The sequence below is a fragment of the Lynx rufus genome, unplaced genomic scaffold (assembly GCF_022079265.1).
Source record: "Lynx rufus isolate CCGP_SWC_20201006 ecotype Redwood Valley unplaced genomic scaffold, mLynRuf1.p SCAF_2, whole genome shotgun sequence".
Taxonomy (NCBI): domain Eukaryota; kingdom Metazoa; phylum Chordata; class Mammalia; order Carnivora; family Felidae; genus Lynx; species Lynx rufus.
In genome coordinates this window covers 187,232,088-187,248,765 of record NW_025814834.1, presented here as the reverse complement: position 1 = coordinate 187,248,765, position 16,678 = coordinate 187,232,088, and the positions used below count along the sequence as shown (strand labels likewise).

The 16,678-nt window shown below is 40.6% G+C and overlaps 1 protein-coding gene and 1 pseudogene across 1 annotated transcript in view; both read right to left on the bottom strand.

Annotated features, from left to right (window-relative positions):
• EIF2B3 (eukaryotic translation initiation factor 2B subunit gamma) overlaps positions 1-16,678 on the bottom strand; it is a 123,304-nt gene that overhangs the window by 41,688 nt on the left and 64,938 nt on the right. The window contains exon 6 of the mRNA XM_047084700.1: positions 1,261-1,350. Within this exon, the coding sequence (XP_046940656.1) occupies positions 1,261-1,350 (90 nt within the window). The remainder of the gene's footprint in view (positions 1-1,260; positions 1,351-16,678) is intronic.
• Positions 3,287-9,145, bottom strand: LOC124515787 (vesicle-associated membrane protein 4-like; annotated as a pseudogene).

Here is a 16,678-nt window from a genome sequence, read left to right as displayed (position 1 = left end):
TTAAAAAACAAAGCTCTGCAATCTACTGTGGAGCTTAGGCTGTAAATTTCCTGAGGGCAGGGCCTATGTCTGCTTATTTACCATTGGTCCCACAGTTGATCTAACACAATGCCTGCCTCATAACAGGTGCTTAATAAATATTTGTTGATTGAATGATCAAACACAATAATAAGTTAGAGGGGAGCAAGGCAACAGTGTCCTAAGGTGGGGAAATAGAGAAACGACAATCCCTGACAAAGTTTTCTAGGAATCCAAATGATTTCTTTTACCATTGGTTCTAAATGGGTATTCCTGTAGAGGTTTACCAGGTGTTGTGGGGGTAAGGGTTAGGAAGCAAGAAATATACTGGGCACGGAGGAACAATTCCCCTTCCCCTTAATATTCCTGTATATATCCAAGTCTATCAGCCAAAAGCATGCTAGTGTTTAAACTCAGGTTCTCAGACTTTCTTCCTCAGCTGGTCTGAGGGAACTTGGTGCTGTGGTACTAGCCCACTTGCTTTCCAGTCCACCAGTGCTATTCAAGGCAGAAACTTATCCCACAGCCATCAAGGGAGACTAGCTGCTCCTCTCCTCCTCTTAAATCTTTTCCTACCTGTTCCTCTGAGGACTCTAAGTGCATTTACTATAAAAAATCTTTGAGATCAACCTCAGAGGAGTTTTTTTCCCTGGAAACCTAAGTCCTGTGATCTGCCAGATATAGTCTGTGGAGAGTATTTAAGGACCATAGTTCTATACTCAAAGGAAAATCAGAAAAAGTACCAAATTTGGTTTTTCTGCATTCATAAACATTCACCCAGTGAGACGGACTTTTCCAAAATTGGAGGGAAACTTGTTTTTTTCTCCACTCTTCTTGGCTAAGTCTCTGAAACTTTGCTAAGAGGGCCCATCTGTAGGATAATTGCCTAGGGGAAGGATACCTGCTTGGAGACAAATAGCACTTGAGCTAGGGAGCTCAATCTTGCAGAAGGAAGAAGAACCCGGAACTATGCAGAAAGAGGCACCATATGTTATGATTAGTTTTACAAAAATATTCTGTTGGCTTATTGTAACACTGGCCCCCCAAATACAAGCAGGGACTCTGTGATACAGACAAAAATAACAGTATGCTAATAACACAATTTTATTTTTAAAACAAAGGCGAGAATCAACTATTATTTATATAAGCAAGTTATCTAACATTATCAGGGTTTAAAACTGTTAACTAAGAATCAAGGTAGTTTACACACTGTGAGTTTGACTCTACCTCCCTCTTCCTTACTTATTTTCCATTAGGAAGTCCACAACGTATTTTTTCAAGCAGTAGAGATGGGCATCCACAAGGCCTGTGTGGAAATGTATTCTAGGGTGCCTGCAAAAACAATAAGAGAGAAAGGGTTCACAATCAAGTAACGTGGTTCTATCCTATTATTAGGTAGTAGGCATTAAAAAGTTTATAAGCGTGGGGCACCTGGGTGGCTCAGTCTGTTGAGCATCCGACTTCAGCTCAGGTCATGATCTCACGGTCCGTGAGTTCGAGCCCTGCGTTGGGCTCTATGCTGACAGCTCAGAGCCTGGAGCCTGCTTCGGATTCTGTGTCTCCCTCTCTCTCTGACCCTCCCCCGTTCATGCTCTGTCTCTGTCTCAAAAATAAATAAACATTGGGGCGCCTGGGTGGCGCAGTCGGTTAAGCGTCCGACTTCAGCCAGGTCACGATCTCGCGGTCTGTGAGTTCGAGCCCCGCGTCAGGCTCTGGGCTGATGGCTCAGAGCCTGGAGCCTGTTTCCGATTCTGTGTCTCCCTCTCTCTCTGCCCCTCCCCCGTTCATGCTCTGTCTCTCTCTGTCCCAAAAATAAATAAACGTTGAAAAAAAAAAAATTAAAAAAAAAAAATAAATAAATAAACATTTAAAAAAAATTTAAAGGGGCACCTGGGTGGCTCAGTCGGTTAAGCGTCCGACTTTGGCTTAGGTCATGATCTCACAGTTTGTGAGTTCAAGCCCCGCGTCAGGCTCTGTGCTGACAGCTCGGAGCCTGGAGCCTGCTTCGGATTCTGTGTTTCCCTCCCTCTCTGCCCCACCCCTGCTCACACTCTATCTCTCTCTGTCTCTCAAAAATAAGTAAATATAAAAAAAAAATTTAAAAAGTTTATAAGGGTCAGAGCCATGCTGCTCACACCCTACTCTGGCCAACATGGTGAATACTAGCTCTACTCCTACCATAGAAAAGGTCTTCTCTTTATAGAAACTCTATCTCACACTTTATGAGGCCTTTAGGTGAACTATCAAATCACTGACAAGTCACCTTCTTCTATCACAAATTCCAACTCACAATTCTTATGATTAACATTTTCTTGCTTTTACTCCAACTGCCCCACTTTCTGCAGGCCATATTTCAGCCATGCTTTCTTCATGATCTGGTATGTATTATTCCATTTCCACAGAAAATGAAGTAAAATTCTGTGAATACTCCCTAACTCCCTACTCTTATGTATTCATCAGGACTTTCCCCAGATATACTTCCTCCAGGAAACCTTTACTGACAACTCAAGTTCCTGCTCCCACAGCACTTGGTGCCCATCTCTATCAGTTAAGTTATCATCCAGTAAGGTAACAGCTTCCTTACTTGGCTCTCTCTCCCAACAGACTGGAAGTTCCCTGAGGGCAGAGATTTATCTTTTTTTTTTTTTCCAGAGATTTATCTTTATACCCTTACCATTTAGCATTGTACCTCACACAGTGTATTTAATAAACAGCTGTTGAATAAACAAATGAATAAATTAGGTCAGATTAAGGTATTTGTTTAGTTGCTGTCTATTTTAGTTTGACGTTTTGGTTTGAGCCTTAAGAAATGCCATGCTTATAATGTCCAAGGTCATTTTATTTAATAACAACAGACAGCTGAAAGACAGGAGGGAAGAAGCAGGGTAGAAAAATTGAGATTCCAATCACAGACACCTGATTATTACCTTTCTTCTACATTGTGTTACTGTGCTTTGACTGGTTTATACTTAAAAAAAAAAATTTTTTTTTTTTTTTTTACATTTATTTATTTTTGAGAGAGAGAGACAGGGCACAAGTGGGGAGGGGCAGAGAGAGAAGGAGACAGAATCTGAAGCAGGCTCCAGGCTCTGAGCTGTCAGCACAGAGCCTGATGCAGGGCTCGAACTCACACTGTGAGATCGTGACCTGAGCCGAAGTTGGACACACTCAACCGACTGAGTCACCTAGGTGCCCCAGCTGGCTTATACTTTTAAGGAAAGTTATTCTCACGGGATCTAGATACTCTAGAAGCAATTTATCAAATAAGTTAAGGTGCACCACCCCGGGCTTCCACTCTTTTGGGAGACTGGGAGAAGCAGTAACAAAATGCTTCTAAAAGAGCAACAGAAGTTGTCAGACTTAGGACCCCATACTCATAACCTGCCTCCCCATCTCCACAAGCCAATTAATGTATACAATGAGGTTGAAGAAAGTAGAAGGTACTTTCCAATTTGAGATTCTTGAGTTCTAAGAAATTCCTGAGGAAACAGAACTTTACAAATGTGAATGTGGTTACCTTATGGTACCAGGGTTTCATTTGAAGTCCACACCCTGATAATTCTTTCCCTTGATCTAACCAATCTGGAAAGTTGCACTCTCCTGTTTAGTCCCTTGGTTTACAAATTCCTTGAATCATTTAATACACTCTATCTATATTATTTAATCCTCATAATCACCTCATGAGGTAGATATATTACTCTCATTTTTATTTTATTTTATTTTTCAAAGGGAAGCCACTGGAGGCTTTTTTTTTTTTTTTAAATGTTTATTTATTTTTGAGACAGAGAGAGACAGAGCATGAACGGGGGAGGGTCAGAGAGAGGGAGACACAGAATCGGAAGCAGGCTCCAGGCTCTGAGCCATCAGCCCAGAGCCCGACGTGGGGCTCGAACTCACGGACCGCAAGATCATGACCTGAGCCGAAGTCGGCCGCTTAACCGACTGAGCCACCCAGGCGCCCCTTACTCTCATTTTTATAGCTGAGGTCAACTTGTATTATACAGACAGGAAAGGAATAACTTAAAAGTTCGAATAAATAAAAGTCTGAACAACCATCATCTAAACTTATCAATCCCTATCATATATGGTAGTATTTCATATAGCATTTTATAGTTTATAAATGTTTGTCAGCTTTTTACTCTCATCCCTTTAAAGTAGGTAAAACAAACAAAATTCTTCCATTTTTTAGAAAAAAAATTCCAAAAATTTAGCTGGTATACTTAAGGCTAGAGATTTACTTACAAATTTGGACTATAATGAAGAACAGAAATGGGCGATTCAGAGATTTTTCTTTTAGATTGAATTTGTAATGAATGTAAATCTTGGAGACTAATGACATTTAAATTGTCAAAAAGGTGGTTTCCTTACTTCATTTTATTATTTTGATAATAGCAGAAATAAGGATTGATATTTTATTTTTTAAATTTTTTAATTTTTTTTTTATTTTTAAGAGAGAGACAGAGCATGAGTGGCAGAGGGGCAGAGAGAGGAGACACAGAATCCAAAGCAGGCTCCAGGCTCCAGGCTCCGAGCCGTCAGTACAGAGCCCGACGCGGGGCTTGAACTCACGAACTGTGAGCTCGTGACCTGAGCCAAAGTCAGACGCTCAACCGACTGAGCCACCCAGGCGCCCCAAGGATTGATATTTTAAAACAAAACAAATAAAGCTAAAAACCTCAAAGAGGCACCAGCAAAATCTGGGTAATTGACTGAATGCTCCAGGTCAGGAAGATCCTTTGGATTTGTATAACATAAAGTAAGAAAACAATAAATGGAAATGAGTAAGACATTTAGAAACAGTTGTAATTTTAGGTCTTAAAAGTTTTTTATTTTATTTTTTAAGATGTTTTTGATTTATTTTTGAGAAAGGGGGTGGGGACAGAGAGAACGAGTGGGAAGGGGCAGAGAGGGAAGGGAACACAGAATCTGAAGTAGGCTCCAGGCTTTGAGGTGTCAGCACAGAGCCCAACGCAGGGCTCGAACCCACAAGCTGTGAGATGGTGACCTGAGCCAAAGTCAGATGCTTAACCAACTAAGCCACTCAGGCGCCCCTAAAAAAAAATTTTAGAGTAAGTTGGAAACTGTTTCCTCTTCTTTTAGTTTCTGGAAGACTTTGTGAAGGATTGGTATTATTTCTTCAACTTTTTAAAAATTAAAGTATAGTTGACAATGTTATATTAAAGAAACTTTTCTAGGTTACAGAGGTAGATAATAAAAGAAATGCGATTAAAACTTAGGTATGTGTGACTCTAAAACTTTTGTACTATCTCATAAGTCTCATCTGTCTACCAACTTCTTTCTTTTCTAGATATATAATCCTAGGAATTCTATATAGATGAAGTCCTGCTCCAAATAGTTTCACATTTAAATTTGGGGCAAAGAGGCAGAATGCTTTGTTAGGATCAAAAATCCCTGTTTTTGTACTTGCTGAATATCCTACTTAGAAGTTTATTAGCTACTAGTACCATTCAAAAATAAATGTGTTAAGGAATGAGGTTCTCAGCATTGACCTAAGACAAGCCTCTTCATCATCCTGCTTCCACGTTTTCTCATACATTCTGGGAGAACAGGAAAGCATATATTAAGAAATGCTTCCAAAGAAGCAGCTGCCTCCTCTGGGAAGATTATATATATATAATCTGGGAAGATAAATTATATATATATATTTATTTAATTTTTAAAAATTATTTTTTAATGTTTATTTATTTTTGAGAGAGAGCAAAACGGAGTGCAAATGGAGAGGCAGAGAGAGGGAGACACAGAGTCCGAAGCAGGCTCCAGGCTCTGAGCTGTCAGCACAGGGCCCAACGTGGGACTCAAACTCACAAACCGTGAGATCATGACCTGAGCTGAAGTCAAGATACCTAACCAACTGAGCCACCCAGGTACCCCTGGTAAGATCACTTTTAAATGTCTAGGAGTTGAAGATACAAGCTGTGTACCTGTGTTTCAATATTTATTTACCCAAAATTTCTCCTAATATTAACAACTTGGAAGTACTGTGTGTCAGGGACAAAGCTTTAAGATCTCTAAAGAAACTATTAAGGAAAACTACCACGCAAACACTGGTCATTATTATGCAGGTTAAGATTTTTCTGAGCTTTACTTTCATTGAAAGAAAACTGAACATAGAACTATGTGTGTCACCAACACTGTACAGAACATCTGGAGAACTAAAAAGCTAGGAAATAAAAAAGCTGTTCAGAAAGGCAGTCCAGAAAGAAGGAAATACTCCATGAAGGATGAAATAAATACTTAACAAAACAAGTAATTACTGTCATTAAAATCATACCAATTTGCTCCCTAGCAGAATAAACTTAAGATTTTAAATATCCAAAGCTCCTAATGACTCTAAAAAAAGGCCCGAGTCTCTTTAGTTGATAAAAGGATCTGTAATTTCCCTCTAAAAGATCTCAAGGGATTTCAAACACTCATTTCCTTTAAATCTACAGAATGAGGGCAAAGGTCCTTAGGCTCAGGGTAATGTCAAAAGTTCTTGGGGCCTGTTCCCTTCTTCCTCATCCATAGAACCATTATGTGTACAGGAGGAAAGAAGCTGTTTTTTTATCTTGCTCACTGCCTAAGTTTTAGCAAAGGCCAACTGGGCATTCTATTTCCTGACATAGAAGAGTAGAAAAAGGCTGATAGACAGGTAAAGGCGCAGTTTATAGTTGGTGCGTGTTAAAAAATTGAAATTTATCTTGACATTCCACGTGGATACACTATTAGACTTCCGGAATTGCTGTGAATGGGACCTGAAGGACTTCCAGCCTACTGGAAAAACAGGTGTCTACTATGAGACACTCCACACTGACCCAGTGAAGAAAGAAAGCTTCCACTAATCTAAACTGAGTATGTCCTAACAGTTTACATGGCTGCACAGAATGACTTTTTTCCGACTCCAAAGTTTGCGAATAGGAGAAGAGCAAGGAATGGGAATAGAATGAAGAAGACTCAGTTAAACAAAAATTTAAAATACAAGAGAAACTTATTTCTAACATATGCTTCTCTTTGCATAAATATGAATGTTAATAGGTAAAGGAAATGTCAAGGATGGCTCCTGAATTCAGATGCCAGGGGAACTAAAGCTTGAAACAATGACTCATAAGAACCAGAAGCAACACTTCCAATGAGGATAAAAGTCTCCTACGATAACTTAGCCATCTCTAAGTGTTCAATGCAACATTGTGAAAACCTCCCACTCTATTTATTTATTTATTTATTTTTTTAAACTTTCTTTTTTTTTTTTTAAATTTTTTTTTTTTCAACGTTTATTTATTTTTGGGACAGAGAGAGACAGAGCATGAACGGGGGAGGGGCAGAGAGAGAGGGAGACACAGAGTCGGAAACAGGCTCCAGGCTCTGAGCCATCAGCCCAGAGCCCGACGCGGGGCTCGAACTCACGGACCGCGAGATCGTGACCTGGCTGAAGTCGGACGCTTAACCGACTGCGCCACCCAGGCGCCCCCTTCCCACTCTATTTAAAGACCTTCAAACAATCACCTTCTACTTTATTTGGTAATCTTAAATATATTCCAATAAAGAAGTGTCTTTTCTCCGGCTAGAAGAGTCAGAACGAATTCCCTATTGTTTAATCATTACGTATTTTTGTTTTGTTTTGTTTTTTGGTTTTAAAGTAAAAAATATGTTTACTGGAATGTTTTAGTTGTAGATGACATTACAACGTTTAGCTTTATTTTTATTAAATAAATTTTTAAAGTTATTTATTTTTAGAGAGAGGGAAAGCATGAACAGGGGAGGGGCAGAGAGAGACTGGGGGGGGAAGGGGGGGTGAGAGACAGAATCCCAAGTAGGCTCTGCCCTGTCAGTGCAGAGCCTGATGTGGGGCTCAATCTCAGGAAACATGAGATCATGACCTGAGCTGAAACCAAAAGTTGGATGCTTAACCAATGGAGCCACCCAGGTGCCCCAACAACATTTAGCTTTTGTTACGCCCATAAACATGTGGCAATTACAATTGCAATGGCAAAGCAATTGTAATGTGAGAAGAATCTTGAAAATATTGATGGAATGGCAATACATGTTTTTTAGCCTGATGATCTGGTACTCTACAGGGGCTTCTGGACCACCAGCCTGATCCTCATGTCAATGTGATAATGTAAGTCCTTATAATAACAGGATGAAATATTAATATCATGGTTTAATTACATATACAATCAACTGGCAAGTATCCAGTTTCAAACTAGATCCTTGAAACATGGCAAAATAGAGGCTGGTTATTTTTGCCTTAACCATAATTACTGAAAACTTCCCTTCTGTTAGAAGGGAAGAAGATAACTGGACATTCTCAGTGATCCAATTTGAAGTGATACTTGCCTCTTATTTTCTTGAAAAAGAAGTTTTGAAAGTTATATACATAGGTTTCATTTAAATTATGCAGCAATCTTTTATTATTGCTATTCAGATTTTGTTTAATGAAAATCTCTGTCACCAAATCAAGTATGATATTTCACGACTATGAGAATGATAATCAGGGGCATGTAGATGGCTCAGTCAGTTAAGCATCCGACTTTGGCTCAAGTCATGATCTCATGGTTCATGGGTTTGAGCTCCACATCGGGCTCTATGCTGACAGCTCAGAGCCTGGAGCCTGCTTCAGACTATCTCCCTCTCTCTTTGCCCCACCCCTGCTTGCACTCTGTCTCTCTCAAAAATAAATAAACATTAAAAAAATGATACTCATTAGCAAAAGGATAACAGCAACCAACGCCATGATGGCTTTTATTCTGCATCCACGCCATCACATTTGCCTTTGAAACTGTGTGGATATGCTGCTAAAAACAACTGCATTACCTGATAAGTTTTCTATATCACACAGAGGATGGAGAGAGGGATTAAATGATATAACAGGATTCTTTAATCTTTGTACTATTTTCTTGCATGACATCAATAACTTCAGCCACCTGATTCTGAATATACTTAATTGTATCACTTCTAGGTCTAAATCTTGGTTCAGATGGTCCCTTTAGAAAAAAGTACTCTTCTTCATCTGAATCCTCTTCCAAAAGATTTCTCCCTTCACTCTTCACGGAGCCGGTGACATCATCATCATTTAGGTGGCACTTGAACTTGGGAGGCATACTTTTTATTTTTATTTTACATTTATTTATTTTTGAGAGACAGAGTGAGACAGTACATGAGTGGGGGAGGGGCAGAGAGAGAAGGAGACACAGAATCTGAAGCAGGCTCCAGGCTCTGAGCAAGCTGTCAGTACAGAGCCTGGTGCAGGGCTCGAACTCTGCATTATGAATTATGAGACCACAACCTGAGCCGAAGTCAGACACTCAACCAACTGAGCCACCCAGGCGCCCCAAGAGGCATACTTTTTGCCCAAGAAGTACTTTTCTGTTTCCCAGAATAAGTATTCACCACCTGAGCTCCTGGGGGTAGGCAGCACTGGGAGGGTGGGGGAAGGAGTGGGAAGTGCAGGAAGAAAGCGGGGCAGGGGGAGACAATGGGCACAGACCTGGGGGCTGCTCCACCACAGCTGCACACATAATCATTAGAGTTTAAAAGAAACTAGAGACCAAGGTTGCTTAGAAGTAACTATCTATAATTCTATCTATAATTCTAATGAGACAGATTTTGGGGCAAGAATTCAGTTGCATAGCTACCTGGTAGCTATTTAATAGGAAGGCACACACTTGCCACACCACCTCAAATGTCAGATCTTGGTGGCACTGTAAGTGGCAGGAATGACAGACTGATGATCATCAGGTGTGCACACGGAGTTCCAAACCAAAGGTCTGCCTGTGCAGCAGAGTGGGCTACGGCACCCTTGGTGCTCAGGCTCCATCCAAGAAAAGCAGTTGTACTGAAGTGAAAGCCCTGGACTCAAGTGCATCAGAGACTTCCAGGGTTGGAAGAGTTCTTTTGTTTTGTTTTGTTTTGTTTTAAACTTTTAATGTTTATTTATATTTGAGAGAGAGAGATTGAGAGAGAGAGAGAGAGAGAGAAAAGGGGCAAAGAAGGAGACACGGAATCCGAAGCAGGTTCCAGGCTCTGCGTTGTCAGCACAGAGCCCGACACGGGGCTTGAGATCATGACCTGAGTCAAAGTCAGACACTTAACCAACTGAGCCACCCAGGGACCCAGAGAGTTCTAAGTGCTGCTCCTCATTGTACTGACAGAAAAACAAAATAAATTATTTTAGTCCATGTTAAAAGTAATCAATTCGCTCTTCCAGGCAACAGTCTCTAGCTTACATTCATTGAATACCTACTATGTGCCAAACATTTGGGACACAGCAGTGAAGAAAATGGACGTGAAAGTTGCATGAAGTGTACAGTTTGATGGAAATGAATTATTATAAGTGTGCAATAACTGAATGGTAAGCAAAGAATGCTATGGAAGCATATACTGAGGGACCTTGCCCAGGTTGGAAGGTGATGGAAACTTCCCTTTAAGCTTAGACTTGAAAGAAGAGCAGGAGTTAACCAGGAGAAAGGGGTGGAAAAACAGGCACTCTGGCAGAGAAAACAGTAGATGTCAAGACCTTGACGCAGACTGGTGAGTGTGAGGAACTAACATTGCCCAGCACTGATAAAGCACAGAAACCAAGGTGGGGAGAGGCACAAGATGAAGCTACAATAACACAGTGCACCTGAGTGGCTCAGTTGGTTAAGCGTCCAACTTCGGCTCAGGTCATGATCTCGCAGTTCGTGAGTTCGAGCCCTGCGTCGGGCTCTGTGCCCATCACCATGTGGCAGCTAGAGGCCATTGCGCGTATCCCTGAGGTCCTTAGCAAGATGAAGCTGCAGCCCTTTGTCACAGAGGCCAGTGTGGAGAAGGCTCTGTGGCTCTCCCAGGTGTCCATGCTGGATGCTGCCTTCTCCAGCACTCTGTCAGGGGTGGAGGGCTTTACCAGCCAGGAGGACCAGGAGATGCTGAGTCGCACTGAGAAGCTTCTCAAGTGCTGCTTCACCATCGGCTCCCGGGAGTCAGAGCACAGCATCATCATCCAGGACTTCACCAAGCAGAAATACACGGAGCACGCCATCCACAAGGCCCTGCAGCTCATGTTCTGACGGGCGAAATCCAGCATCGTATGCAGGGCAAGGCCCTCTATCACCTCAAATGAGCCTTCGCGGCCTGGCGGACTTGCCTATACCTCTCGCACCGCCTGCACCATAACCATCGCTGTCCTCTGCCTCCCTATTGTCATCCTAAACTTCCCGTATGCTCTCCCCATCATAGAGGAGGCGTCCCCACCTACTCTGGAAGAAGGAGCATCCCTTCCTCGCTGCCTCTGGGCGCCTGCCTCTAGTGCAGGTCCAGGAAATGTGCTTTTGGAGTTTGTTGAAATAATAAAGCCACGGTGTGTTTGGATGTCAAAAAAAATAATAATAATAATAATAAAACAAGCCAGGTAGAGAAGGGTAACTGGCTGAAGGAGTACTAGGAATGGTGACCACAAAAGGAGAGAGGCATGAACAAGAATGCAGAAGTCAGTGAACTATAAGCAACTCTCCATCGTTTATAGGGTAGAGTGTTGAGTATGGCTTGTAGTGAGGGGAATGGTGAGATTAGGCTGAAAGGAATACGTATGGTTAGATGACTGAGGGCCATTAGGAATTTGTGCCTTATCTTACAAGCAATGTGTTCTTTTCTTCTTCTTCTTCTTTTTTTTTTTTTTTACTTTTTATTTGAGAGAGAGAGTGCGAGCGAGGGAGGGGCAGAGAGAGAGAGAACCTTAAGTAGAATCCATGTTCAGCATGGACTGTGAGATCATGACCTGAGCCCAAATCAAGAGCTGGACACTCAACCAACTGAGCCACATAGGCACCCCACAAGCAATGTATTTATAGGTGTAGGGGAAAGTAGTAGAAAGCAAAGTTGAAAATTTGGGAGAGTGCTGGAAAAACTCATAGAGTAAGGTTCCAAGGGAAACAGGAAAATGGGGCAAAAGGTATAAGTGAAGGGATCAGTCTTAAACAGGAGGAAGGAAACTTCTTCCTCTAAGGCTAGAGAAAAGGAACTGAAGGTGGGTCTGAGTAAAGATAAATTATGGGTATGGGTATATGCTGGGCAAATCAGTATCCGTTAGCCCGATTTTCTCACTTAGCCTTAGCTAAGAGCTAAGAAGGAATAGGCCAAGTAATTTTCTAAGGGAGGTGGTGATGGTTGAGAATTACTGCTGAGAGAAGTGGAAGGGTGGTCCAGGAGAAGTGTAAGGCTGCAGAGTGGTTCTAAGGGTTCAGCTACAATCGGAACCATGAACTTATAGTGGTGCCAATTTACAACACTGCATAATATTTTTCCTGAAGACTTTAATAAAAAGGATGTAGGAGCAGACAATATAGATATTAGAGGGTTTATGAGGGCAGAAAAAGGAAAAGGACAATGAGTGAGGATATGGAGGGAAATGCCTGAAGTAACAGACCACAGGGTCTAGACTGAAGAAAGAAATCAAGAGAAAGAAGAAAAAGAGAAAGAGGGAGGGAGGGAGGGAATTGAGTGACTAAAATGAAGGAAACAGGCTTCTAGGTAAAGACAGCAGATTAAAAACAGGTATTAAGCCCTATTCCTTTTGAAAGCTCATTAAAGTGATAGGGAAGGGTTTTTGTTGTTATCCTCATCGTTTTTCTAAAGGGTATAAGCTCCAAGGACAAAGATTAGGAGAAGAGAGGACATTAAAAAAAATTTTGGAAGCTGGAAAGCAGGATGGTGGTAGAAGATTTAGCACATTTAAGAAAGCTGAATCCTAGACCAGGCATAAGGAAAGCTAAGGAGCAACCTATTTGGACTGCAGAAGCCCAGAAATGATCAGGAATTGGTAGCACAGCTTTTACCCACATCGAAAGGAGATTGGAAGATTTTTCTCTGAAGTCTATATAGCCAGTCCAAAAGAAAAGGCTTAAGAATACCAACATGAGAGTTTCTTTACAAATAACCTATCTACATCACTTTATAGAAGTGAGAATTAAAAGTACAGAGGAGTAAGAAAAAAAAGTCTCAGTGCCTAGGCTGGACAAGATACCTTGGGAAAGTTTGTTGATTCTGATATCCACAAGTCCCTCTCAACCCTTCCCACAAAATACTGCAAATTAGAGAAATACTTTAGGAAGTATAGTTGGTTAGTAGCACTGGGGATACTAATTTAGATAAAGAGTACTTCAAGACTTTGCATATCTTTGGGAAAACAATCAAGGGCATAAACCTATTTCTCATCATCTGGAGTCCCAGAAACACAGATTTGGCCAAGCATGATCTTTGAGGTTTTGATTTAAGTCCTTGTCTTATCAGATATAAATGTCTAAACTTAAACAAGAGGAATGTGCAAACATTTTATCCCATTTTAAAAGAAATCCTTTAGAAGTTTGTTTTAATATTATCATTACACTTACAGTGAAAAACCTTCACTAGTACTCAAAAGAAAACAACATAACATTGGAGAAAAGCTACATGATTTTCTTATTAAATATTTGGCCCAAACACCTTTTACGTATGAATTATTAAAAACACATGTCGTTTAGAAGTAAAACAGGAATTTTAGGGGGAGGGGCGCAGTGGTGGTGTCTTTAAAGGACAACTAAGCCAGTTTCATTCAGGGAAACTGAGGTTTAGAGAAATAAAGTGATTTGCTCAAGGTCATATAGCTGGTTTGCCTCAAAACTAAATTCCAAAATCTCTGGACTTTAATTTCGAGTACATGCTCTTTCTACCAGCAACATTCTTTTCCACCACATGTAATGCCTCTGTATCACTAATGCATCAGTTTGACATGTAGGAAAGGTGTTGTGCTTTCTTCAAATCTACTGAGGTTGTAGAATCTGGGCCCACTGGAGCGAAGTTAGTACTGTCTGGTGACGGAACAGCTTGCTGGGGAGACTGCCTCTGTACCTGCCTATAGGGATAGCAGGACTCCTACTCCAGCAAATGTCTTATACTATTTCCCTTTCTAGGACCAAACATGCCTGAGGTCCTCAAAACAGAACACTCTCTTTGCAATCAAGGAAACACTTCATCTTTTCTCAGAAAGGGAGAAAACAAAGGAGATGTATATTCTATCATCATCTCTTTCTCCTACAAGCAGTATGAAAAGTTAGAAAACTTTAAAACAAGAGGTTTCCGGCTCTCCTATATAAACAAAGTCCTTTTCCAAGATAACTTTGGTGTTTGTCCAATAGGACCTAGCCCCAATCTTTGGAAATTCAGTTAAAAAAAAAAAGATAGGAAGTATCATATTCTCATATTCAAAAGTGCTTGAAAATCTGAATTTAATTAGTTTTTACCCACCATCTCACTGAGGCCAGGAGGAGCACAATACCCCTGAGAGTCATAGGAATGGGGGCAAGAACATTTTTACTGCTCATTTATCCAGCCAGCTGCCCTATTACAACTATAAACCAAAGATCCTTAATCATTGGAGTGTAATTACAAGTTAGAAGAATGGAGGGGAAAAAAATCTGCCAACAACCAAAAATATAATCTAGTTCTAAGAAACTGGTGTTAATGGTGTTAATGACACCAGTGCTGACCCAAGGTCCCAAACTCAGCAGCTGTGAGGGAAAAATACATCACCATCTGCTTTCATTTTCACCTGACCTCTGGCTATTTCCTTCTTCTTTGCTCCCATCATGCCCAAACCTTGCTCTCTTTGGCAGAGACCACTAGGACGAGGCATTTACTAACAGTCTCCCATATGGAGCCATCAGCTAGTTCCCAGGGAGGTTAAAGAGAAAGCAGGAGACAGTCTCCACCCTCTAGTTGTAATTAAGAAACGTATGACTAGCTGCTAAGAATTTAATGTCTAAGCTTGCCAACTCTAATATACAGGAAAGCATAAATATCAGTACTTGATGGATGCATAAATAAGCTAGGTCCTTTGTTTTACATAATAGATAATCACAATTGATCTTTCTGCATTCCAAAGGAAACAATCCCTTTATTCTTTGGAGTCTTGTGAATTTAGCAGTGCAACACTGCTTAACTTTCTAGGTCTTTTACCTTAAATCTCTCTTGCATACTGCTGTCATGTTATCTTTCCAGAATCCTGAATTTGAATCATTTCCCTTCTCAAAAAATCTTTAATAATTCCCCAGTATTCAAGGCCCTCTGTTATTGTACCAACTTAACTTTCCAGCCTTATCTCCTAATATTCTCCAACAGGAACCCTCAATTTGGGCCAAACTGTCCCTAAACAAATCTTGCATACCCTGTCTCCAAGTATTTGTTCACAGCCTTCTTTGTACGCGGGATCCAGCTTATGTCCTTTTCCATACCTGATCTGTATCCATCCTTCAAGGCCAAATTATTCTCTTACATTGTCCTGACCACCTCAGTCCTTAGAGACTGCTACCTTCTCTAAATTCTTAGAACACTGTTGGCCATAATTGTTCAGTATCTGATACTGTTTGCTACTGTTTGTTAGCCTTTTATATGCATAGTCTTATCTTCCACTGAGGCAAATAAATTCTTTCAGATGGTCTCCTGCCTCAGGGATACCCTTAAATACCAAAATAGTGGTTTGACCAGAGAAGGAAACTTCATAAACATTTGTCAGTTGAACAATGTGTTCCTGAAAAATAGAAAGGATGAGTAAATGGAGAAGGTCCAGCTCTGTCCCTAATTAGATAAATGATATGGAACAAATCCTTCTTCCTCTGGCTTTTAGCATCATTATCTGAAATACAGGTGACTGGACTAAATGACATTCTAGCTGCTACAGTCTATGATAGGATCTTACAAATAAGTTCATATTTTCAGAGCATTGAAAGATATTACTTAATTGTATCTTATGGTGAACTTTTCTAAGATACAAGGAACCCCCCGTTTCCTAAAATTTCATTTTGATACATGGACTCAAAAAAATTCATAACAAAACCCTTCTTTTTTATATAAAGAATTCCAAATTCAGTCAGCTATATCCTAAGAAACAAGCTGTGTTACAAGGTACCATCATAGCTACTCTGTAGAGAAAAAAAAGAGTTCCAGTGGGGCTGGCAAACTACAGCCTGCCAGTTGGATGGCCCTGATGTTTGTTTTTGTAGATAAAGTTTTATTGGAACATTGCCATGCTTATTTGTTATATCTTAGGATGCTTTGTGCTAAAACAGCAGAGTTGAATAAACGCAACACCATATGGTCTGCAAAGTCTAAAATATTTACTATTTGCCCTTTACAGAAAAAGTCTGCCAATCCTTGTTTTATACCTCAACATTCATCAGAAAATACCAAAGCCCTTGATTACAGAAACTTAAATCACAGTTGGTCACTGGGTGATTTCCCATTCAATTAAGAAATATTTATTGGGATTTCTTTCTTTTTTAAAATGTTTATTTCTTATTTTGAGAGAGAGAGAGAGAGGGAGAGAGAACAAGCAAGCAGGGGAGTTGCAGAGAGAGGGAGAGAGAGGGATCCTAAGGAGACTCTGTGCTATCAGTGCAGAGCCCAATGTGGGGCTGGAACCTATGAACTGTGAGATCATGACCTGAGGCGGAACCAAGAGTCAGACACTTAACTGACTGAACCACCCAGGAGCCCCTGGAATTTCTTATTTCTAACTAAATCTTCATTCAATTTCCTCATCTGTAAAATGGCATATAATAACGTCCACTTCATAGGGTTATTGTAAAGATTACATAAAGCCTTTAACACAATGCCTGACATAAAATCTGAAAAATGACAGCAGCTATTA